At 43.6% G+C, this 24,823-nt stretch overlaps 1 protein-coding gene across 1 annotated transcript in view; it reads left to right on the top strand.

Annotated features, from left to right (window-relative positions):
- Positions 1-24,135, top strand: part of LOC119728344 (FRAS1-related extracellular matrix protein 1-like) — a 34,420-nt gene extending 10,285 nt beyond the window's left edge. Inside the window, exons 3-11 of the mRNA XM_038200547.1 lie at positions 5,430-7,651; positions 10,166-12,742; positions 15,037-15,389; positions 16,455-17,869; positions 19,551-19,826; positions 20,519-20,681; positions 21,424-21,508; positions 22,441-22,526; positions 23,442-24,135. Coding sequence (XP_038056475.1) covers positions 5,430-7,651; positions 10,166-12,742; positions 15,037-15,389; positions 16,455-17,869; positions 19,551-19,826; positions 20,519-20,681; positions 21,424-21,508; positions 22,441-22,526; positions 23,442-23,644 — 7,380 coding nt within the window. The 3' untranslated portion in view covers positions 23,645-24,135. The remainder of the gene's footprint in view (positions 1-5,429; positions 7,652-10,165; positions 12,743-15,036; positions 15,390-16,454; positions 17,870-19,550; positions 19,827-20,518; positions 20,682-21,423; positions 21,509-22,440; positions 22,527-23,441) is intronic.
- The last annotated feature ends 688 nt before the right edge of the window (positions 24,136-24,823 follow it).

The following is a 24,823-nucleotide window of genomic DNA, read 5'->3' as shown; positions in this document are numbered from 1 at the left end:
GTACATAAATCTTAGTTTTCATGCATTAAAAAAAGGAAATTTATACGGTACATGTGCCAGTGTATGTTGTTTTTTCACAAGAGAAGTTGAGAGATATTAAAGAAAGACTGTTAAACCTGACACATGTTTTTTGTAAACTTTACTGAACTTCGTCGAAAAAAATAAGTTTTCTCAATTTTTATTGATTATGCATTTGGTGAACAGTTTATAGCCAAAAATTCATCTTTGACTGTTAAAGCCTTGAATTTCAAAGAGGTCATGGTCTTTAAATTGCCAAGGCGATGACCTCCCTGACCCTTCATTGGCTTCTCAAATGGCTTTGTCCTTCACAAAAGAAAATTTGTGACTTTGCCCTTTTCACATGTTTCAGAAAAAAAAGTATTCGTAGCCATTATTTTTTGAATACTGACATGCCCCTAAAAATGTTGCTGCATGTTGAAACCAGTCTGAAACATTGAGAGTCCGAATGATGACCCAAATTCTTATTTATTGAAATATCTTTAAAAATTTGAAAGCGGGTCGACTGTACATCATGTGTTGAACCGCAGTTGTAGAATCAAAATGGGCAATTCCACACTAATGGACCAATTAGATAAGTTTATGGATGTTGCATATATTGCGTAAAAGATGAGCTAGTATTTTCTTCTGGTTTTTTTCCTGTACCTTGCTAAGTTGAAAGTGACTAGGACAAGACAAGACAAAAGATGTTATCTTTTTGTTTGGGGGGGGGGGGGGAGGAAATAACAGGCATCTTTTCTGTGTGATATGTATGTAACATGGACAGACTCTCTGCAAGGAAAAGGGTGCTTAGGACAAATGCCATTTCTAATCGGCACTAGTGACATTATTAAGCCAATTTACATTGTTATCAAGCAAAAATATAACAGTTTTCACACTGGCTTCAAATTTATGATGTGATTAGGGTTATGTATGAAGTACGAACAGGGACAGACATTTTGTGACAAATGTCCAGTCTGTTCGTACGTATAAATCCTGATTATGTATCAAATAATTCTTCACATTAACTCCGAGTTTTCTAGGTTTTGACTGATGGCATTCCTCCAGGGTAGGCATCTTCTTAAATCAGACAAAATTAGGGGATCATTAAATGTTATGCTTACTTTGTGACTTTATCTAAAATGTCTGTCCTTAGTTACGTACGTAACACTTTTTAAAACAATATCCACTATATTTTTCTAAAATACAAAACCAGTTATATCCTTTGCAAGTAAGGATATTTGTTTGAAGCTTGCAATGTTTACAGCAAAAATTGAGAAACCAAGATCGTACTTTTATCATCAAAACTTAAAGGTCTTCTCAAATGTCACCCTTTTGGGCCCATTAAGTGTGGAATTGCTCGAATGTTAAATCGCTTACAAGAGGTACATGTACATGTACCGGTACGTGTATTCTTCTTTTAGCCAAAGTACAGATATAGGATTTTTTCATGTGACTTTTTTGTCTATTAGGCTTCACCTCACCTGCTTCACAGTTTGTATGCATTGCAACTTCAAATGGGGGCATATGGCTTACATTCAACGTTGAAGGGGAAAGGTTTCTATAAAATTGTCTTCAAATGAAGGATGTCCCAAAGTGTAAACTCTTATTTTGTTATGAGGTTTCCTTACAATCAACTGTAGCCCACAAGGTGTCTAAAAGATGCCCGACTAAGAAACCTTCATGACTTAAACCGTGGCTTAGAAGCTAACACTATATTCTGTAGTGGTTCTTGTGTGATATGTCCAGACATCCGTTCCCCGGCCCAGCCAGGATCTTACAGGAGTTAATCTCAATGCAATTTCCTCACCAAATTCCCCGGATTTGCCGGGCTTTTCATTGACGTGGCATTTCCAGCCACTACACTGCATGACTCAGAATCTTGTGTGCATTTTTGTAGCCATGGTAGCGCCACACTTGGCTTGTTTTTGAAACCACGGTTTTCACATCCAGCTTTGGCTTTTAGAGGCTTGAGGTCCCTAAACTTGCAGCAAACAACAAGGATCAACACAGCCTACTGTCGTTTCTTACGGCAAGTGGTTCGAGGAGGTTTTCAAAGGAAAAAGAACACGAATGAGCATGCATTTGTCCACTCCAACGAAGCCATATATGACATTTGCAAGACACGGCTTATATCAGAGTTTGTCCAGGGACTTCAAGTGAAGTAGTGCGTGCACACCTAGTCCGCACTTCTCACATGTTCCCACCGAAGCGGCTGTTGTTCACTGATGACAAGTACAAAAATTCGGGTTATCAGACTTTACAGCAGCAACTTCTCACACAGATGGGCTTGACCCTTGACAAGTTCTGCCAAGTAGCCATCGAACGCAAGAATTTTCTGACGACACCGAAATCGTCCTGCTAAACTTCGTATCAAAGGGAGAAAAACTCTTATTTTCTCTGCTGCAGTAAAACTATGAATGAATGAATAAAGATCAGCTGCCGATTTCATGAAAGTTTAAGCAATGGCGCAACTCTGCTTGCGCCACATTTTATTGCGTAAGTTGTGCAACATTTCACGCTGCGCAACATTTCACGAAAGTCTCATAGTGCGTAGGTCCGTGACTTGTGCAATAAATTGCATAACTTGCGCAATCATTTTAGGTGGCGTAACTTGTGGCGTAGCGACTGAAAATGACCTTTTATACAAGTAAATCAGGATTGTCGTGGAGCCTGTTATTGTACAACTGAGGTTGATACAATTAGACACTCACAGCTTTGTGTCTGAGGTACATGAATTGCTATTTTACTCGTGACAGAATTTTAAGAGTTGCCACACGATTCTTAAGAAAGTCGGACAAAATATTTTCAATATGGTTGGCTGAGGTGATTCAACGACTGTAGGTAATGCATCATGTTTGTGACATGATTTTCCAGTCAACATATATGGTCAAAACCTGATCCAAACATTTATAAATCACATCTTTTTCTTGAATTAAGCGCCAAACACATTTATGTTCTGTTACACCAACAGAGATGATCTGTTTTAACCAACAGGGGTGTTAGTAATAGTAGTATGTTTGTAATAAACTGTTTTTAAGAGTGAGCTGCCCAGCCATATGGAATTGCTGTTTTACATCTTTTAAAGATAAATAAAGTATTGCAATAGACTAGGACAACTGGGGGCGCTGCACGTAGTAACAGTCAGACAGCGCACAGCCTATTTATTTTCTAGGGCAAATTATATACAATGTGTTGATTTTGGGCGCGCAGTGCACACAGCGCGCGGTTTAGGCAGTCTAGATCTGGGATTCAAGAGAACAAGGTGTAATTTTTGTACCGGGCTACTAGATAGTGTGGACGATCAAAGCGTGAGTAGAAATTGTACAAATGATTGTGTTTTGACTAGAAATATTCAAACATCAGAGAGAGTCAAGACGGTATATTTCATTTCCATCTTCTATCTTTATTTCATCTGTTTATTTTTGCTGTTGCACCCATCACTGGTCCGTTCTTTCCTTCTGTTGAAATTCTGTCCTGTGAGCTGAAGCCATCTCAATAATATAAGTCCTTAGACCGCCAGGCTTTGATCATTACAGTCTCTTGAATTGAACTGAAATGAATAAAAGTGATGTTCACTTGACATGTTCCTTAGCTGTCAGGGCAGATTGAATGCAAATACACTGTATGAACCCAGTGTTAAATAAGGGAATAAATGTGCGCTCCGGAGGTTTTTATCACTCGTTTAATACCGCTTAGAGTCTGGGTGCTGATAATTACCCGAGCCGGAGGCGAGGGTAATTATCAGCACCCAGACTCTAAGCGGTATTAAACGAGTGATAAATACCGACCGAGCACATATTTATTCCCATTCATAAATACCTTATCCGTAAAAAAATTTCAAATAATTCGTTCAAAAAATCCCGATTTTGTTCAACAAGTTCACTTCATGCTTTTTGAAACATCCCTCTAGCAAAATAATGGAGTGTTCAGCTGGCGAGTAAGATGTAAACAACCCTTTTATGGAGATTAACGCGCGCGTAACATGTTCTGCACGATGTCACGCAGAACGCACCTGGGGCGTTGCGTTTTGAATTTAGAACTATAAAATTCTGACTCACTTGTAGTGTTGCGCATGCCTACGTGAGGATTGTGAACGTTCAACCAATGAAACGGTAAGAGGCACTGGATTTTTAGGAGTCCACATTTTATTGTGACACTGGAAAAGTGTTTAAGACCAGCTAGCCATGTCTTTATCATCCGTTTAATAACGGCCACGTGACGGGCTCTCGACCAATAGGAATAGCTAAACTGTCTGAGGTATTTATGAATGTCAGTTTAAATAACCCATTTGAATACATTTTAAAAGGAATATTTGGAACTTTTTGGAAGGGACTTAAAGCAATAATACAACAGTTGTGCATTGGACATGTGTGGTACATCATACATTTTGCACAATAAACTGTACAGATACATGTACATGTACATGTACAGGTGTACCAGTACATATGTAAGTCCTTCAACAAGCAATTTTTTACAGAGTTCCTAAGGTTACACACAGGTTTAAGTACACTCCAGTGATGTACTTTATGATCCCTTTGGGAGTTCACTAGTAAAGCAACTGCAGGGGAAGATTATCTGAGTCAAAGCACCTGAAACCCAAAACCCTAAAAGGGTCAAACTTTAAACATTTGTTTGCAATACATGTCTGCTTTGATATAGTCCATGGCATTTTGTACACTTGAGGAGCGCAGATTGCACCAAAGATTTAGCCCAGGCTTTGCTTTGCTGAACAATTTAAATTTGATGAATTTCCCTGTAGGTTTGAGTGACTCCAACATTTTTAGAATCGATTTAATTTTTATCTGGTAAAAAAAGAATGTTGGAAAAACCTCCATCTATAAAGAGTCTGCGTGACTAGTTGGTTAATCACTAATGAGAGGTCGTTAAGACATATAATCTATCTGTAGAACATGATAAATTTGTCTTGAAATGTAAGTTTTAACACACAATCTGAGACAATCGGAAGTACTTGCAAAAGTTAGTTTTACTCAATAAACACGAAAAAAAATAATACCTTCGCTGTGCCGTAAACTTCTCTTCAAACCCTCTTTCACTGGCTGGCAATTTCAACAAGGCCAACCCAGCAGTCAAAATAAATCAAGTGACTGTTTTTAACAGTTGAGTGCTCCCTGCCTTCATAAAGCAGGATGACTGGCTGTGATTGATTGTTTCCATTGTGGTCTTTGCACCATAATATCGTAGTTCCGACAATCAGGGTTTTTTTTTTAATTTTGTGTGGGACACTGTCAAGGGCAATTTGTTTTCCCTTGCCATGCGCCATGTTGGAAAGCTCCCAAACAAACATGTTTCTAACTTACAGGTACATGTTCATGTAGAAATTAAGCAGTTTAATTTGAAAATCTGTTTTACCAGAAAGTACAGATGAACCAACTTTGAAAATAACTTTAGTTCTCATTCTTCTCTCTCAGGTGTTTGACTGCGAGTTCTTCCCAGGCACCATCGGGTACATCCACTCAGGATCACCGCTCCTGGACCAGGACATCATCAAGCTCCGTGCCTACATGCTGACAGACACCGACACTGTCATTGAGACCTTCTACATCACGGTCAACGTGACTCAGGCACCCTACCGCGTGGTCCAGCCCATGATGAACATCGCGGTGGACGAATTCAACGGCATCTCAGACCCCATCGACATGCGCATCCTGGACTTTGATTTTGACCGCTCGCCGGAAGCCTCCTGCTTCGTGCGCGTCAACACAGTCACCAGCGGGCTGCCGCGTTACGGACACCTGATCAGGGGGGTAGGAGATGAAACGCAGGACGTCAGGGCGCTGTACGAAAACTGCGACGACTTCCTGTACCTCAACTTGCGGTACCAGCACGTCTTACCCCCGTCGCCCAACATGGATTACATTCCGCTCAGTATAGAGGTCGACGACCCCCAGAAACACGACCAGCCATTCACGGAGCGGCTTTACCTCCCAGTGGACATTGTGCCGGCGTTTGAGAATCAGCATCCAGTGGAGGCATTCCTGGCACAGTACATCCTTGACGTGGATCAGTTCATCTTGACCACGATCACCACCGACGTTATGTCCGGATCAGATGACGAGACACGTTCCGGTGACCTGATTTTCTACGTCAGTAAACCCCCAGGCCCGGGGGAGGGTAGCATTGTGCACCTGGACGACCAAAGCCGGCCAATCGAATCGTTCCGCCAGGCCGACCTATCGCGGTTGAATATTGCGTACAAAGCGCCAGACAGGAGCTACCCAACTGTCAGATTGATCGAGATTGAATTTGTAGTCTATGACGAATATTTTGCAAAGAGTGACCCCGTCACATTAACGGTTGCCGTTCAGCCCACCCAGACAAATGCCCCAAGAGTATCGGTCAACCGTGGGCTTACATTGTTGGAGGGACAGTCCCGCCCAATCCGCCCGCAAAATTTGGAGATCGTGGACAACGATAACCTGGACAGAGTCAGAATAAAAGTCGTCAGTGGCCCACGTCACGGCAGGGTACTCTTAAACAATCGACCGATGATCATGTTCACTCCACGCGACATCGCCGCGGGTTCGGTGGTTTACCGCCACGACGACAGCGACACCTTAAAAGACAGCGTCGAGCTGCGCATCACGGACATGTCACAAACCGTTCACACCTCGTTCCCGATCAACATCCTCCCAAATGACGACAGCGCCCCCACGCTCATCCGCAATATTCAAATTGAGGTCAACGAGGGTCAGACGGTGCGCGTCACCCGCTTTGCCCTCCTGGCCTCCGACAAGGATTCCAACGATGACTACATCGTGTACAGGATCACCACCCCTCCCCAGGCAGGTGAAATCCTGAAGAAGTACTCGGCCGACAGCTTTGGATATCCCGTCACCGACTTCACCCAGCGAGACCTGTTCCGTGGCATGATCTACTACCACCACCTCGGCCAAGAGCAGTTCATGGATTCCTTCGATATCATCCTCCTGGACAACAGCATCCCGCCAAACGTCTCTCCAACCCAAGTCGTGCTAGTCAGCATCTCTCCCGTCCATGACCTTCCTCCAGAAGTCTTCCCAGGAGCCACACTATCCATCACCGTCAAGGAAACGGAGATTGCCTTCATCACGCGGGAGCATCTCCGATACACTGATACCGAGTCAGACGATGGAGACCTCCGATACACTATCACCACCCCTCCCTATGTCATCTCCACCCACAGCCTGACAGACGCGGGCCGGATTTTCTCCACCACGGGCGTGGTCATGCCCATGAAAGATCCTACCATCCCTGCAGTTCGCACCTTCCAGCAACGAGACATCGACCACCACACGATAGCCTACATGCCACCGTTTAAAGAAATCGGCCCCGATCCCCGCGAAATCCGGTTTCTGTTTTCAGTGTCGGACCTGCACGGCAACGTCGTGCTCGGTCAGACCTTCGACGTCACTGTCTTACCTGTTAACAACCGAGCCCCGGTAATTTTCACCAATAACCTCATGGTAGCCGAGGGTGGTATCCTGGGGATATTGCCGACCCATTTTATGATCACGGACATGGACACGTCAGTGAATGACCTCGTGATCACACTGACCTCACTGCCAGAGTACGGAGTCATCGTAGTCGGCAACGTCAATTTGACAGTTGGCGGAACATTCACGGTTGGCGATCTCAGTGCTGGCAGAGTAAGGTATCAATTTGAAAAAATGTTGTTGCTTTGTTTCAGGGATGTTGTCGAGTCCCTCGTAAGTCCATCACAAGTCCAGTCCCAAGTGAATCACAAGTCCAGGCACAAGTAAATCACAAGTCCTGTCACAAATAAATCCCAAGTCCAGTCACAAGTAAATCACGAGTCCAATCACAAGTACATCAGAAGTCCATTTACAAGTAAATCACAGGTCCAGTCACAAGTAAATCACACGTCCAGTCACAAGTAAATCACAAGTCCAGTCACAAGTAAATCACAAGTCCAGTCACAAGTCCAGTCACAAGTACATCACAAGGACAGTCACAAGGACAGTCACAAGTAAATCACAAGTCCAGTTTCTAGTAAATCACAAGTCCAGTCACAAGTAAATCACAAGTCCAGTCACAAGTCCAGTCACAAGTACATCACAAGTCCAGTCACAAGTCCAGTCACAAGTACATCACAAGTCCAGTTTCTAGTAAATCCCAAGTCCAGTCACAAGCACATCACAAGTCCAGTCACAAGTACCGGTAAATAGTCCAGTCATAAATAACAGGGGATGTAAAATAAGAATGGAATGTCTATGTAAAATCTCATTTGATTAGCTTGTAACCAGAATTGGGAGTAGAGAACTTGTGATGGACTTGCAGGGACTTACAATAAATCCACTAATGTAAATGTTGTGTTTTAGGGCTGTCTCGAATATACCTTCAATTCAAATATTCGATCATCAACAGAAGACTCGAAAAACCGGCTTGAATATTTGGAAGAAAACCTATGTACACGAGTGTGATGTTATTTTACAACGTAATTGTAAAGTTTTACCAAGCGCACTTTGCATGCAACATTTGACGGGCGCGGCACGCACTTTTTGCTGGCGTGTGTAAACTTGATCGGCGAGTTTCGACTATTTAAATATTCGTTCAAACGCAGTTTCAAAAAACAAATATTAAATTTTTTTTTAAAAGGGACAGTTTATTGTGCTTCTGGTAAAAAAAAGAGTAAACTCTGTCACGAGCAAATGTGGCCCATCAGGCCGGCGTTTGTCTCCCGTTTCAGTAGCATGAAATGACTGAGAATATTTCTGTTCCCCCTGGACGGGATGCTAGTCCATCGCAGGTTACTCCCCAGCCAATGCCGGTACCCATTTATACTCCTGGGTGGAGAGGGGCAAGTGGGGGTGAAGTGGCTTGCCCAAGGACACAACATATGACCAATAGCTGGATTCGAACCCCTGACCCTCTGATCAAGAGTCACGAACCCTAACCACTAGCCACACTCCCCACTGCATTACATACTCGGTTAACCCATATGTCACCTATATTACATACTCAGTTAACCCATATGTCACCTACATTACATACTCAGTTAACCCATATTTCACCTTCATTACATACTCAGTTAACCCATATGTCACCCACATTACATACTCAGTTAACCCATATTTCGCCTACATTACATACTCAGTTAACCCATATTTCACCTACATTACATACTCAGTTAACCCATATGTCACCTACATTACATTCTCAGTTAACCCATATTTCACCTACATTACATACTCAGTTAACCCATATTTCACCTACATTGCATACTCAGTTAACCCATATGTCACCTACATTACATACTCAGTTAACCCATATTTCACCTAACATTGGCCTGGTAGTGCTACATGCGTTAACACTGCTAGCAGAAGGGTACAATTTCCCTACCCTGCAATGCATTGCATACTCAATTAACCCATATGTCACCTACATTACATACTCAGTTAACCCATATTTCACCTAACATTGGCCTGGTAGTGCTACATGTGTTAACACTGCTAGCGGAAGGGTACAATTTCCCTACCCTGCAATCAATTTCCCCACACATGTGCTTGATCTGGAACATTACCATAGTATCCTAAGATTGTGATCTAAGATTTTACTGTAATTCAGGAAAGTTCCTTGACTGTTTCATGTGTGTCACAAGCTAAGGTTAACCCAGACATAAAACAGCAGTTTAATTCTGTAAGGAGGATTCTGTAAGTGTAAACTTTTGGATGAAACTTCCTGAACAGAGTCACTGAGAAAGATTAAACCAGCATGTCAAATTTTCATGGAATTTACTTGAATTTTGAAAACAAAATAATGTGGAAATACCCCAACAAACGAGCAAACCAATAACTTTAGAAGTGAGTTCGTAATGATATTGTTGTATAATGAATGAGGAATGTAGGGTATTAACCCTAACCCTCTATAGTGATTAACTAGGAACCTTCCTCAGTCCTGCAAATTCCAATACCATGTCGTTAACTGTAAACAAAACTGCTGGACTCTGATTATGGTGGTATGCCGACCCCATTTTATGTTTAAAGCATAATGAGTTTACTAGTGCAGTACTCACTCCAACATATTCCAACAAACCATGGTTTTTGAGTTTTGACTGGATGGGGATTGTTAGGGTTAAGGAGCTTTTTGTTAGGAAGGATTGTTTCATTTTATGTTAAGTTATTATTTTCATATTTATCTCCAACAGATACATCCATGGCGGGTCCGAAGTGCCCAGCGATGAATTCTCAGTTGCCGTGTCGGACGGCGTCCACAGCGTCTCCCGTAAGGTCCTTGTGAGTGTGTCCCCGGTGAACGACCAGCTCCCAGAGATCCTCCCGGGCCTGATCACAAGGCTGACCATTGCCGAGGGAGGGGAGATACCCATCACGTCCGAGGTCCTAGCTGCGACGGACGTGGACACCAACGACATGCTGCTGCATTTCATTGTGGTGCAGCATCCCAAGCGGGGCGTGGTGCTTCGCAATGGCATCATCGTCAACCGCTTCACGCAGCAGGACGTCCGGCAAGGGAGCATCAGCTACGTCCACATGGGCGGGGAGACGGGCAAAGTCCCCGTCCAGGACTCCATCAGCTTCGTGGTCTCTGACAAGAGCATCCCATCCTCCCCCAACCTCCCCGTGCACGACATCCAAATCACTATCACCCCGGTCGACAACCAAGCTCCTGGGATTGTCTTCGGGAATCCATACTTCGTCAACGAGGGCGGCAAGGCGCCGCTAACTCTGGATGTCCTGAGCGCCATCGATCGGGACTCAGATCTCGATCAGCTGACCTTTCATATCGTTGGCCAGCCACAGTGGGGCCTGGTGGAGAACATCTTGCCAAGCCCTGGGTACGAGAAGAGCAACGCCGGCAAGCCAATTGTGTTCTTTCGCTACCAAGACATTGTAAACGGCAACATCAACTACGTCCAATTCAATCACTCTGGTATCGAACCCATGGCTGATTCATTTATCCTGTATGTCTCAGATGGGGAACACCTCTCTCCTAATGTATCCTTCACCGTGAACATTATCCCAGTGAACGACGAAGTGCCAGTTCTGACTGTTCAAAACTTCACCGTCTACGAGAATTCCTTCTTCAAGCTGAGCACGGACTACATCATGGCCTCCGACTTGGACATCCCTATGGAGATGCTGATGTTCTCAGTCATCAAGTCCCCGCGGTACGGCAGCCTGGTCGACTGGGCTTTGCCAGCCGAATCCCGCCTTCCCATCTTTGATTTCAACCTCAATCAACTCCTGAACACGCTGCGCCTCACGTACGTCCATGATGGCTCGGAGAGCTCCAGCGACGATTTTGCCATACGGGTCACGGATGGGAAGCACACAGTGCAGAAGTCAATCTTCGTCACAATTATTCAGGTCAATGACGAGCCACCAGAGATTATCAAAAATGCCGGCATCACGCTGGATATACAGGAGAGTCGGATCATCTCACCAGTTGTCCTTCTGACAACGGATGGGGACACAACAGCCGATCAGCTCTATTACAGCATCCTGACCCTTCCTAGACGAGGTGTTCTCCAACGCAAGCTCCCCGACAACACCTGGATGGATATAGCCCTGTTGAACTCCAACTTCACTCAGGAAGAGCTGGACCTGAACCTCATCCGATACCTCCACACCTCGGATTTAGGCTCCAAAGGTCTGGACCGGTTCCGGTTTGATGTCACGGACGGTGTCCACTCCACGGGGAAGCAGAGTTTCCGCATCGACATCACCAACACCAAGCGAGAGCCGTTACAGTTGATCAACTCGGGCGTAGAGGTCCTGGAGGGTGAATTCGTCATCATACCCCCAGAGTGCCTGACGGCGTTTGACAACAGCAACAATCCAGCCGAAATCTCCTTCACGATAAACAACCCTCCGACCGAGGGGCAGCTGGAGGACATATCGCGGCCCGGAATCCCCATCTCGGCGTTCTCCCAGATATCCATCATCGGACAACGGGTCATCTACGTGCACAAGCGGACAGACCGCATCCGGAACGACAACTTCATGTTCAGCGTGACCAACGGCTACCAGACACGGAACGATACCTTCCACATCGTAGTGATACCTGTGGACAACGCCCTCCCGTCTCTGATCATCAATGAACCCCTGGAGGTCCCAGAAGGAGGATCTCTCATCATCCCGCCATCCAACTTGGAAGCCATCGACCAAGACACTCCGCCGCACATCGTGACATTCATCATCACGCACCCTCTTCAATTCGGACGCCTACTCCTCGCCGGGATACCCGTCACCGATCGGTTCTCTCAGTACGATCTGAACAACTACGACCTATCCTACCAGCACTTCTCACACCTCGGACAAACCGATACAGATAGCTTCTACTTCGTCGTCACGGATAACACCAATCAAGGTTTCCTCATCAAGGACTCCGTCGCGACCCAGCCGGTGAAATTCACCATCAACATTGACCGGATGGACAGCGAGCCACCGCGGCTGATCACCAACGAGATCCCGATCAAAATGGAAAGCCGGAACGGCCGCTACGCTTTCATCCTGAGCCGGCTGACCCTCTATGCCGAAGACCAGTGTGCGGCCGACGGAATCACCTACATGATCATCCAAGAACCGCAGCATGGCTACCTAGAGAACCTGGTCACGAGGAGGCGGGTCCAGGGACAGTTCACGCAACAGGAGGTCAACGATCGCAGCATCATGTACATCATGAACGAGAACATTCATGTCAATAACGACAGCTTCATGTTCTCGATCTATGACTGCAACGGTAATGCACTGATGGGCCAAAGGTAGGTTGACTGGTATTTTCACAAGATGGAATTCTTATTGTGTTGGGGTGATGTAAATCAAATTAGGTTTTTGCCCTATCTCGGTGGTCGAGTGGTAAAACGTCTGCACTAGTAAGCAGGAGGTCGTGGGTTCGAGTCCCACCCGAGTGATTTTTTCCAACTTTCACTCGGGAGGTAACACACTGAGTATACAGTGTTTATATGTCTGTGAAGGGCAAAATTTTATTTGATTGACTGGTATTTTGTTGTGAAGACACAGTAATATGGGCTACCCCACCATCAACAAGTATGGTTCCAAGCGACTTTAGTTAAGCCCTCACAAGGCAATCATAAGTCCATTCTCGAGCCAAATCACAACCTATTCACATGAAATGTGGCAAAGGTATTTCAATTACTGGACTGAGCCAAGTCTAATGTGGCTTTCTCAGATGTAGGTAGCTCTCCAGCACTTAACTGGTTCGTCACTCGTCACTCAAATTCTGATGGGAGGCAGGTGGCTCTGGACACAACGACGACGTACATACATTGGGGATAGCCTGACTGTATGATCATGAAGCTACAAAAAAAAGCTCCATGGTATGATCAAGGACAAACTATGCACTCCCACCGTATGTGTGAACATATTTATGGTCGTTAACTGATTGAGAAGCCATTATCTCAGTAGGGTGCTCATGAATGCGAACCCCGGAATCCCGGGTTCGCGAAAGCCACATTAGACTGGGCTCGGTCAAGTAATGCTTGTTGCTGTTCATCCCCTGGTACTTGTGACCTTGTGATTGACTTGTGATCTGACTTGTGATTATCTTAAAGGTAATATACAACATTTGCAAACATTAAAAAAAAACCAAATTATTACGAAATACCTTAATGGGCTGTTAGTGAATGACAGTCTAAAGCTAGTCCGAAAATTTGGGTCTCTGAATACTGTGTATGAGAGTCCCAAAACTTAAGGTATTGAAAACATGCAATACAAGAAAATGGACTGGCACCTGAAACAACCAGTCCAACACTGCTTTAGTACTGCATCAATCAACTGTGCCAAAAGAAACATGTGGCATGAACCGGGAACTAGTCTCTATTTACTACACATTTCTCCATAGTCAGCCACCAGACTAATGACAATAAATGAAGAGGTCAGTCTGTTCAAGTAGTTGGACCATGGTTGGACATGTACCAGTCTAGTCTTTAGCCTCATTTTGAAATCACTTGACTTCCATCTCATGTGCAACATATTAAAGAAATGTCTCCTTTAAAAATTAAATTGAGTCTGCAAACTTGGTTGGTGAAATACTGAGGACCTTTTCTTAGCCCAATGGAAATTTTGGAAAAGAGTGAGTAAAGTTGGCCTGATTTAGTTTTGCATGTTTCAGAGCACTCCATGTCCCAGTCTGGTGTAAAGCAGCCTGCAAAATCATGGCACCTGGTGTGCTGACATTTCCAGAAAAGTGGTATTTTTGTATCAATTTCCAACGCTGGTTGGCCGATCAGCGTTGGAAAAAACTTCTTTTTTTCAAATACTGCTCCCAATTTATCATATTTTAATAGTTAGTCCGCAGATTCTTTGCAATCGATGACACACCTGTAAACTGGTACAAGCCAGCTAGACTGATTCCCTGACCCTACAATTCCATAACGTCTATAAATTGCTCTGTTTCATCTTAAGTGGGGTCAGGGAACCAGACTACAAGAGCATGATCGTTTTTCTTGGTTTTTCCAGCATCTACGAACCCAAAACGTCGAACAATTAGTCAGTGTTACAATATTTGCTATAAAATACTAGCCCCCAAATCCATCCATTTCTGAAAATTCCAGCAAAAGCAAATGTTGTATATTCCCTTTAACTACAACTTTGCCAATAACATTTTGTCACTGTTGTGACCCTCTTGTTGTGTGTATTCTCCATTTTTGGGTTCTAATAATAATAATAATAATAATAACTGTACTTATAGAGCAACAAATTACCAAAGGATGCAAGGCGCTGATTATTACCCTGCTCATTAGGCCAATGAAACATTCCAAATACCATCTCAGCTCCCTGGGGAGTATACAACTCAATGCTGCCATTTCGGCGCAAAGCAGCTTAAATCAACCACAATAACCATCTCTGCCCTCACAGGTACCCATTTACTCCTGGGTGGAGAGAAGCAATGCGTGACAAAGTGCCTTTCCCAAGGGTAGACAAGGAAGCTACTATTAGAAACGCAAACACATATTGCTGCTGCTGTAGTACATTTGTCACAAATCATAGTCCCCAAGTTTATCAGGCATTGAGATTCTTGCGTCTTCCTCAACAGATTTGACTTCAGGTGGCCGCACATCCAGTTCACGCGCGGCGACTACATGGTGTGCGAGGCGGTCGGTACCCTGCAGATTAACATCATGCGTGCCGGTTACCACTCCTTGTCCTCCTTCGTCGACATCGAGGTCAGTGACCTGACGGCCGTGGCCGGCCAGGACTACGCCCCGCCGCGGGCCCGCCAGCTCCAGTTTGACCCCGGGGTTAACATGGCAACCTGGGACGTTGACATCATCGCCGATGAGCTGGAGGAGAACAGAGAGCGGTTCCGTCTAACTCTGACCTCCCCGGTGAATGCCGTCCTAGGGGAGCACGACAAATTGACAGTGATCATCAAGGACTCTAAAGATGGTAAGTTGAAAAAAACGAGGCCACACAAGTCAATCACTAGTCTTTTGCAACACCATCATTAGCTAACCCTCCTATGCAAACACACATTCTGTTCAAAGTTGTCCTTTCAGTCAAAATCAATCAAGTGACAGTTAAGAGCTCCCAGCCTACTTAAAGCAGGATTGACTGGCTGTGACTGTTTATGTAACTTGATACAGCTATGCTTTGACTATATGTGGTTGATAAGCCAGCTGTGTCTACTTCTTGGCTGTTTTTGTCTGTTGACCGAATTTGACTAGTCACAGTGCTTACTAGTAATATGATCTGACTGTTGGCGACTAGCCTGTGTAAAAGGCATGGCAGGGGCAGAGGATTGATTTTTTGACTGTCTATGACTGTTCAAACAGCAGGAGGGTTAGTCAAGTAATACTCGTCCAGCCACATTGGACCTTGAAAAAGGCATTAATTTGTCATCGTTTCTCCTATTGGGTTGAGTTCTGATTTGATTTTGATGAACTCGTGACAGAAGTCAGCTATGAAATTAAAAAATCATAAGCCTTATTTCAATATGAGGTAACAAAATTATGAGGAATTTGGGATTGATTCAGTTTCTGTTCAGGACTCAAGATTGAGTTTTAAATTGACCCCAGATTTCCCCGGCAAAAAAGAAAGAACATAAAGTTACAATGACATCCACAAAGTAACTTTTGTAGTGAATCTATGCAAGGCCATTATTTTGATTGCTCTCTTAGAAACCTCTTCATCACCTAAGTTTCATTGGAATCAGCAGATTTCACATATAGAAAACTTAGCTTGCTTTTTGGCGTGGTCATGTTCTGGTCGGTGCTGCTTGGAATCTCTTAGGGTTCTAGAATTGGCTACTACAGAGAGTGGATTTCTAAAACATTTACGACTCCAATTTTGAGTTTGGCATTGATTCTATTTTATTTTTGCACTGACTTATCCAAGCCTGTACTACGTGCGTTAAGATGATACACATCTGTTCACTTAGAGGTTACCATCATGATAATAAGGAATATTATTTAAAGCGAATGCTTTCAAAATTTTGTTTTATTTCCCACCTAGGTGCTTGTAAGGGTGAGAACCACGGAGTAACCATCACAGATACTCTACCATCCTGCTGCCCAAGCCAAGGATCTGTTCCTCCAGAGGGCCTACCCTCTTGCTGCCCTGACCCAGGGCAAGGAATCTCCTATCCAGGACCCCTCATCCCTCAGCAAAACCCCGGCATACCCGTCGAAGACCCTTTCAGTCACCAACCCAAGCCAGGCGACACTGGTCTACCCCCAGAGTACCCGTTTGTACCTGGGTCGCACCCATCGCCTGAAGGGTACCTTCCTTATGGGGGTGAATTTGTACCAGATCAAGGATTTGTTTATCCTGGAGAAGACCCTGGGTTCGTACCCAATCCAGAGGTGGAGTGTTGTCCCCCGGACCCTGTTCCTGGACAAGGGCAAACAGGTCATATATACCCTCAACAGCCTGATCCAGGGTACGGGCCTTATCAACCTCAGCAGCCAGGGGTGAGCTTTGACCCACACCGCCCCTTGGTGTACCCAGACGATCCAGGAGCGTACCCACGGGACTCGGAAGTGTACTCGCAAAACGCTGGGGCCCACCAGACAAACCCTGACGTTTACCCACAAAACCCACAAGTGTATCCACAGAACCCAGGGGGTTACCCGCAAGATCCTTCACTGTACCCACAGGACTCCGGCTCAGAAGCACAGTATCCTGATGCAAACACACAACAAGGTCAGTGGAACCCAGGTTACCCCAACAGCGGGGGGCAGCACCAAACTGGGGGTGGGGATGTCCCACCCAGAACATATCCAGATGGGTCACTCCCTCCACAACCGGATGCCCAAGGGCAACCAGTATGGCCCTACTACTTCACCAGAGATGGACAACCATACTATCCTGACCAAGGCGGAGATCCCGCTTCTGCCACCAATTCCCAAGGGAGCCGCTATCAAGGTCCTGGAAGGCCTTACCAACAAGGTCAGGATGCCTTCAGCTCAGACTCCAGTGGAGGAACCTATCATCAAGGAGGCAGTAATCCACAGTACCCAGCTCAGACAGGTGCCGTACCTCAGTATCCATCAGGCCAGGGTTGGAATCCCCAGGACCCCTCAGCTGGAACCGGCCACCAACCCCGCCCTGGAGATCCTTACTATCCTGGAACTCCTGCCCAGTACCCTTATCATCAACAACCTGCAGAAAGCAACCCCTACCTCCCTGGAAGCCATGCCAGTAGCCAAGGTCCTGACCATCAGTTCCCACCTTCTGAACAGAACTTCCAGTCAGCCGGCAGAGCTCCAGTTTACGCTGGTGAAGACCCAAACCCTAATCCAGTCGGCAGCAGGCCCCAAATACCAGGCAGAGCTTCCAATGGACAAAGCATTCACTCTAGACCAGGCAGTAAGGTGCAAGGCCAACCAGTAGGAATATGGACCAATGGTTCAACTACTATCTGGACAGTGAGTAGCCCCAATTTGTTCCCAGTATTTTTTTGGCAAAAAAGTATCAATTTGTAGCATGTTTCACAGTCCCAAGAATGACTTTTTTCTTTTTGCAGAATCTTAGCCATATGGGCGTACATTTTTTTTCTTTGGTTCTCATTTTTGTCTCACCCTATTTTGGACTCCTGACCCAAGAAAAAATCAAACAATTTCATTACCGCCGACCTTGTCTGGAAGGCCATTTAAAAACAAAAATCAAAATTCAGGCAATCAGGCTCTGTGTTAAAAATTGAAAGGAATACCAGATTTTTACGCGACGTACGACATATAGCAACCAGTTCAATCACAGTAGATGAGAGGATGGTGCCTCTCATCATATCAATGGTCTACAGTATACCTTAACTGGTACATTTATGTGATGGCTGCCACTACAGCCATGGTGCAGATATAATGTACGTGGTTTCATTATTTTATTCTGTGATATCAACTCATGGTAAAGCCATTTGAAGAAAAGAAAATAGAGACAAAACGTACTTGGCATCATTAACTTAGTCATCTATACGGGTGCAACTTCAATTTTTTTCTTCTTCATTTTTACCCCTCCAAAGGACCGACCCTTCTTTAGAGGCAAAACAATATATGAGAAGTATAGAAATAAAAGGGAGGCCCTATACCTTTTAAAGAATGTTTCATTTAAGGACTCGCTATTGAATTGTTATATTTTTCTGTTAAAAATCCTGGATTGTTTTTCAGGGTTTTTTTGCGATATGTTGTCAAGTCCTGAGTATTGCTAAGATCAATAGCCTAAGTCAATATACCTTTATCATGCTGCCACCATTTCAGTCATGTTCCCTGTATCCAATAACAGTAATGATTGATAATATTTTTTGTTCAAAAAGGAACCAGACTATTTTTGCTTCCAGTCTCGCTTTGATTACGTTGATTTGAATGGGAAAAATCAAGATGGCCGCAACAGGATTATAGTCTATGTAAACCTGTGTGGCTGACTTAATCGCATACGACGTGTCTAAAAAAAATGTAGCAGTCAAGCAACATTTTAGTGAGGTAACTAAATACTCAATTTTTTTTTGAAAAAAATTACCATGAGATGATAGAGTGTTTCTTTACCCTTGACAGGATGTTGTTCAGTGTGAGTTGGACCTTTTATTTAAAAGTTACGGCAAAGCGTGTAAAGACTGTCAAATTCTGCTTGGGCCACTTCTCAGATTACCTGGTATCTAATGAAAGGCATTCACACACTTTCTAGGTATGTGAATGCCTTTCATTCAATTCAATTCAATTCAAGAAAACATTTATTCCATACTCCTTTAGAGAATACATCCATCAATAAAAAAGAAATCTGGTAAATAACAAGATAACAAAATCAATAAATATGTCTCAAAAAAAAGGAAATTAATACCAGTAAGATGCGCTATGAAGAAATGTTAAACTTATTTCGATTTATGTACAAAAGAAACTAAGGATAATCTGAAAAGTGGCCCAACTTGGAATTCAAGTTTTTTTCATTTAATTAGCTGTATCTCTGGACTGGGGTGTCCAAATCAGATGGGATAAAGACCATTGTGTAGATTATTACTACACCTTCAGACTCTATACATAAGTTTTGCAAAAGGAGAGTGCTAGTATTTTTAATACTGATGGATTGACTGCTACATTTTTATTGACACACACTGTACAGCTTCACGGGATAGCATCTTCTCCGACTGTTGTCCGTGGCCATTCCTCCTCCTCCTCCTCCTCATCATCATCTTCAAGCTCCTCCCATAAGCCTCAGCCATTCCCTGCTGTAGTACAGGGCCGACCCAGTACGGCATCGGTACAGGAGTCAGGCGTAGACCCAGACGGCGAGCCTGTACCCATCAGTGAGCCTGAGCCCATCGGAGAGGATGTGCCCGAACAACCTCCTGGCCAGGCAGAGGTTGGCCCTGATGAAGCCTTACCTGCTGATCAGTCTGTAAGTTTCGTCTGCACTAGCCTAACTTTATTTGATGCCTAAAGAATTCACAATAGTAGCACCTATCTCCGAACTCTGCAGCAGCGTATACAGCTTTTGTTGTCGGGGTTTTTCTTTGGTGGGATTAATGTCAGAAACACTCTAGAAAAATGTATTTAAATCATTGCTGACAAAAAAAAAATTGTCAAAAAAATCCGTCGGGGGGCCAAAGTGCCCCGCCCCCCCCCCCCCCCCCCCCCGCTGGATACGCCACTGACACTCCGGTAAGGAGCTATCTCATTAACTCTTTCATTACCATGGGCGACTTATCAGTTTTAAGGTTCTGTCCATGGATCACAACCAAGTTCAGTGTTCTTTCAGCAAAACAAAAACAAATCACATAGGGATGTGTTTGAATTGTTTTCGTTTTGGTGAAAGAACATACACCTTTTTGTGATCTGTGGACAGAACCTTAAAACGGTGGTTGTGTTTAAAATTCTGTAACTTGAAAAGTACATGAGTGATTTGAATGATTCTTCTACTAAAAAAACGCTTTATGAATTGGGCTTTCATATCCTAGATTTTGAAAATGCTACATGCAGAACTTCCCTAAAACAATGGTCCCAACATTTTTTTTTTTTTTTTTTTTACTCACCCTGTATACCCAGCGCAAAGTGGTTAAATGTTGATTTTGTTGAATGTTTCCCCTACAGCTTCAACTTCCGCCGGGCTGCACGACTACCAGCAAGGATGACTTTCTGATTGAGGAATCCACCGGCAGCATGTACAAGTGTAACGGGAACCGGTGGGTCCGGGTGGAGTGGAGCCACATACAAGCGGACGACGCCACCAATCAGGACCTCGGATGCGGGGACGGTGAGCATAAACTGACCAATCATAAAGCAGCATTGTACAGAGCCGAGCCGAAACAAAAGGGACTCTTTCAACGGACACAAGATGTTTCCTGATTCAACTTCAGTATTCCGTCCTGATTCAATTATACAACTCAATGCTGCCACATCGGACGCAATCGGCTAGATCAAAAACATGACCATCTCTGCCCTCACAGGTACCCATTTACTCCTGGGTGGGGAGAAGCAATGAGTGACAAAGTGCCTTGCCCAAGGGCACACGCACCATAACCCCAGGCTGGACTCTAACCCACAACCTGCATATTTCTGGGATGATCATAAATAAAAAATGTTTTATTGTCAATGTGGTGAGGTGTTTGTGTTCAATAGAGAAATCGATTTGATATTTTGATCTGATACACCGTGCCCTCTGGAGACGTGCACACAATAGGGAACAAAAGATTGTATACGTCTCCACATGGCAATTTCTATAGATGAATACACCTCCACAAGGTTTTTACGAAATAGATATATGGAGTTTACTCAAAAACTAGGAATTTCCAAGGTTGGTTGAGCCGTCGCAAATGGAAGAGTTTTAGAAAAGGGATATTAAGTCCAAATTTCAGCCTAGGAAATTAATTCTGATTAAAATAAGAGCATTTTGAAACTCCACTTTCAAACTCGTAAACTTTACTACACGAGAACAAAGAAATGTCTCCAAAAGGATACAAATTTCAGTATGTGAGTTTTGATTTTCTTTGGTGTAGGTTGGCATGAGTTTGATGGCATGTGCTACCTTCTGGCCACGGATCCCGAAACCTGGGACGAAGCGCAGAGAATCTGCAGAGAAAGGTATGAAGCCCACAGCTTTATAGACAAGAAAAGCCTGGTAAAGTTGGTCTCTGAGAACACAAAAGTATAGTTAGTTGATTCAGAATGGTTTATTCAAGGCAGTTCTTTTCATACATCTTGTCGACACAACGGGCTCAATTTAGCCTATTCATAGGCATTACAAGGGTAATGAAAACTGACTGAATACCAGTGTTGTAGTCGAGCACTTTTTTCGAGTACTGAGTACTGCCGAGTACTTAGGTTACCGAGTACGAGTACTTCCGATTACAAGTTCAGGTCTGCGAGTACGAGTACTTGTACTTCCGAGTACGAGTATGAGTACTTGTATTCCGAGTACGAGTACGAGTACTTGTATTTCTGAATACGGCCATACGGCAAATGGTTCATTGTGCGTAATTGGCCCAGGTCCAGTCAGACTGATATACAGACCCACTCACGGCTGGCTGTTAAATGTGTTTGTCCAGACGTGCACAGAGAAAAATCAGGAATCTTTGATTTCTCTGTAAGCCAATCAACCATTTCCAACTGAAAATATCGATAATAAAATAAGGCCGTCGTAAGTCAAGCTATGCCATTTTTTTTTCAAGTACTGCTATTTGAGTACAAGTACTTTAATGATCGAGTACAATTTCGACATGTCGAGTACGAGTACTTTGCTGCCCAAGTACGACTACCGTCATTTCGAGTACGAGTACTTTGACATTCGAGTACGTGTATGAGTACTTAAAAAAAGTACTTGAGTACGAGTACCGAGTACGAATACTACAATACTGCTGAATACATGCCCCTTCAATGTCTGATGTCTAAATGTAATGCCACTTAATCTCCAGGCAATTCTCAAAATGGAGTAAAATAGTCAAATTTAGGAATTGTGTTAAAAAATAACCATAAATTAACTGTTCCTCTAAATTACTTTTTCTTTCTTCCTCCAGTTACCAAGGCAACCTTGTGACTGTGTCAACAAATGAGATCTACAACTGGATCCAGCCACTGGTGGAAAGAAGAGAGTTCTGGATAGGTGAGACACAATAAACCAGACAGAGTGTCTAAAATTCCAGTGTTCCAGAAAATGCCGGTTCAATTCCAGCTGCTGTCAGTTGTTCAACTCTGTAGAAACTTGTAATGAACAAAATTGTTCTGTTAGTGACCTGGGCCCAATATCATGGCGCTGCTAAGCACCCAATTTTTCTGCTAACAGAATCTCTGTCTATTTCACGGAGACCATAACAGGTAAGCACAGCAAAAGGCACGCTTAGTTCTAAGGGGAAACAAATGCTGAAATTAGTGTACAATAGAAATCTCCATGGACGTTCAATTGTTAGCACATCACTCCTTGAAATACAGGGCGAGTAAAAAAAAAGAACCCCAAATGTCAGGACCATTTTGGTAATGAAGTTCTGCATGTAGCACTTTCAAAATCTAGGATATGAAAGCCCACTTAATAAGCTTTCTTTTAGTACAAGAATCGTTCAAATGACTCATTTACTCTTCAAGTTACAGAATTTTGAACACAAATGGTGTGAATTGTTTTCGTATTGCTTAGTTGCTAAGAACACTTACCTTTTTTTGTGATCCGTGGACAGAACTTTAAAACGGTGGTTGTGTTGTAAAGTACGTGAGTGATTTGAATGATTCTTAAAAAGAAAGCTTTTTTATTGGGCTTTCCTATTCTAGATTTTGAAGTGCTACATGCAGAACTTCATTAACAAAATGGTCTTGACATTTGGGTTTCCTTTTTTTTTACTCGCCCTGTAGTGCTTAAGGTTAGCACAATTTTCTACTGTAGTTACCACAGCTTTTCTGCTTACTGTGAAGTTGGGCCCTGCAAATGAGTTCTTTGATCTGTTTTGTAAATGATAGACACCCATTTTGTAAAACCGAAAAGTCCACCAAAAATTAGGTTTTTCCCCTTTGATTTTTTATTCATTTTCAGGCCTGAATGACCAGCACACCCTCGGCCAATGGGAGTGGGCCTCCGGCGAACCCGTGACCTTCACGCGCTGGAAAGTCGGTTCACCGGTCCCCGGCACCCACGGCAACCGCAACTGCGTCTCGCAGAACACCCGCTTCCGATGGATTGAGAAGAAGTGCGACAACCACAGCCAGCAGTACGTCTGCGAGAAACAGTTGCGATGATGAAGGCTCATTTGTGTAGCGCGTGTGACGATCTTGGCCAACTTGAAAGTAATTATTACATGTGTTCAGTCGTTTAGGAAGCCACGTGATAGTGGAACGTGGTAGGAACGTCGGCAGTTACCCCGTAATGCAACTACCGATTTAGTGAGAAAAACCTTGCTCCAAGTGAGGACAGGGCTGGTCCCAACATACCCTGTGAAATAATTCCGCCAGAAATGGCCATCCTTAAAGCGGCCCATCAAACAAAAAAACCCTTACATGATCTTGATTTCCATGACTTTTCATGACTTTTTATTTTTTCCAGTTTTCCATGATTTTCCAGGACGTTTTTTCCAGGCCTTTCCATGATTTTTCCATGACCGTGGGAACCCTGAAGATGTAAATTTGTACAAATGCTTTATCTCCTTCACCAACGTAATTTATACAGGGTGAGTAAAAAAAAAAACGAAACCTAAATGTTGGGACTATTGTGTTATTGAAGTTCTGCATGCAGCACTTTCAAAAATCTAGGACATGAAAGCCCAATTCATAAGCTTTCTTTTAGTACAAGAATCATTCAAATCACTCATGTACTTTCCAATTTACGGAATTTTAAACACAACCACCGTTTTAAAGTTCTGTCCACGGATCACAAAATAGGTGTGCGTTATTTCATCAAAACGAAAAAAAAACCACACATCCCTATGTGATTTGTTTTTGTTTTGCTGAAAGAACACTGAAATTCTTTTGTGATCCATGGACAGAACCTCAAAACGGTGGTTGTGTTTAAAATTCCGTAACCTGAAAAGTACATGAGTGATTTGAATGATTCTTGTACTAAAAGAAAGCTTATGAATTGGTCTTTCATATCCTAGATTTTGAAAGTGCTATATGCAGAACTTCACTAAAACAATCGTCCCAACATTTAGGTTTCGTTTTTTTTTTACTCACCCTGTATAAGCACTGCAAACCCTGTGCTGTTGGGGAACTTGTGCGAAAAACTCGACAAGCTTGCTCAGGTAGGGTTCAAACCCAAAACCTTTTATTACAAATGTCTTAACTCTTTATAAGAAATTAAGCTTTCCGGCATGTGTAGATGTACAGGATACTTCCAACATAAAGCATTCTGTCCTTTTTTATACATTAAATATGGTGCTAAAACTAAAATATGTAAAACAGAAATACGTTTTTTATTAAAAA

The sequence above is a fragment of the Patiria miniata genome, unplaced genomic scaffold (genome assembly GCF_015706575.1).
Source record: "Patiria miniata isolate m_02_andy unplaced genomic scaffold, ASM1570657v1 HiC_scaffold_20, whole genome shotgun sequence".
NCBI classification, from domain to species: domain Eukaryota; kingdom Metazoa; phylum Echinodermata; class Asteroidea; order Valvatida; family Asterinidae; genus Patiria; species Patiria miniata.
This window is presented reverse-complemented; position numbering and strand designations above follow the sequence as displayed.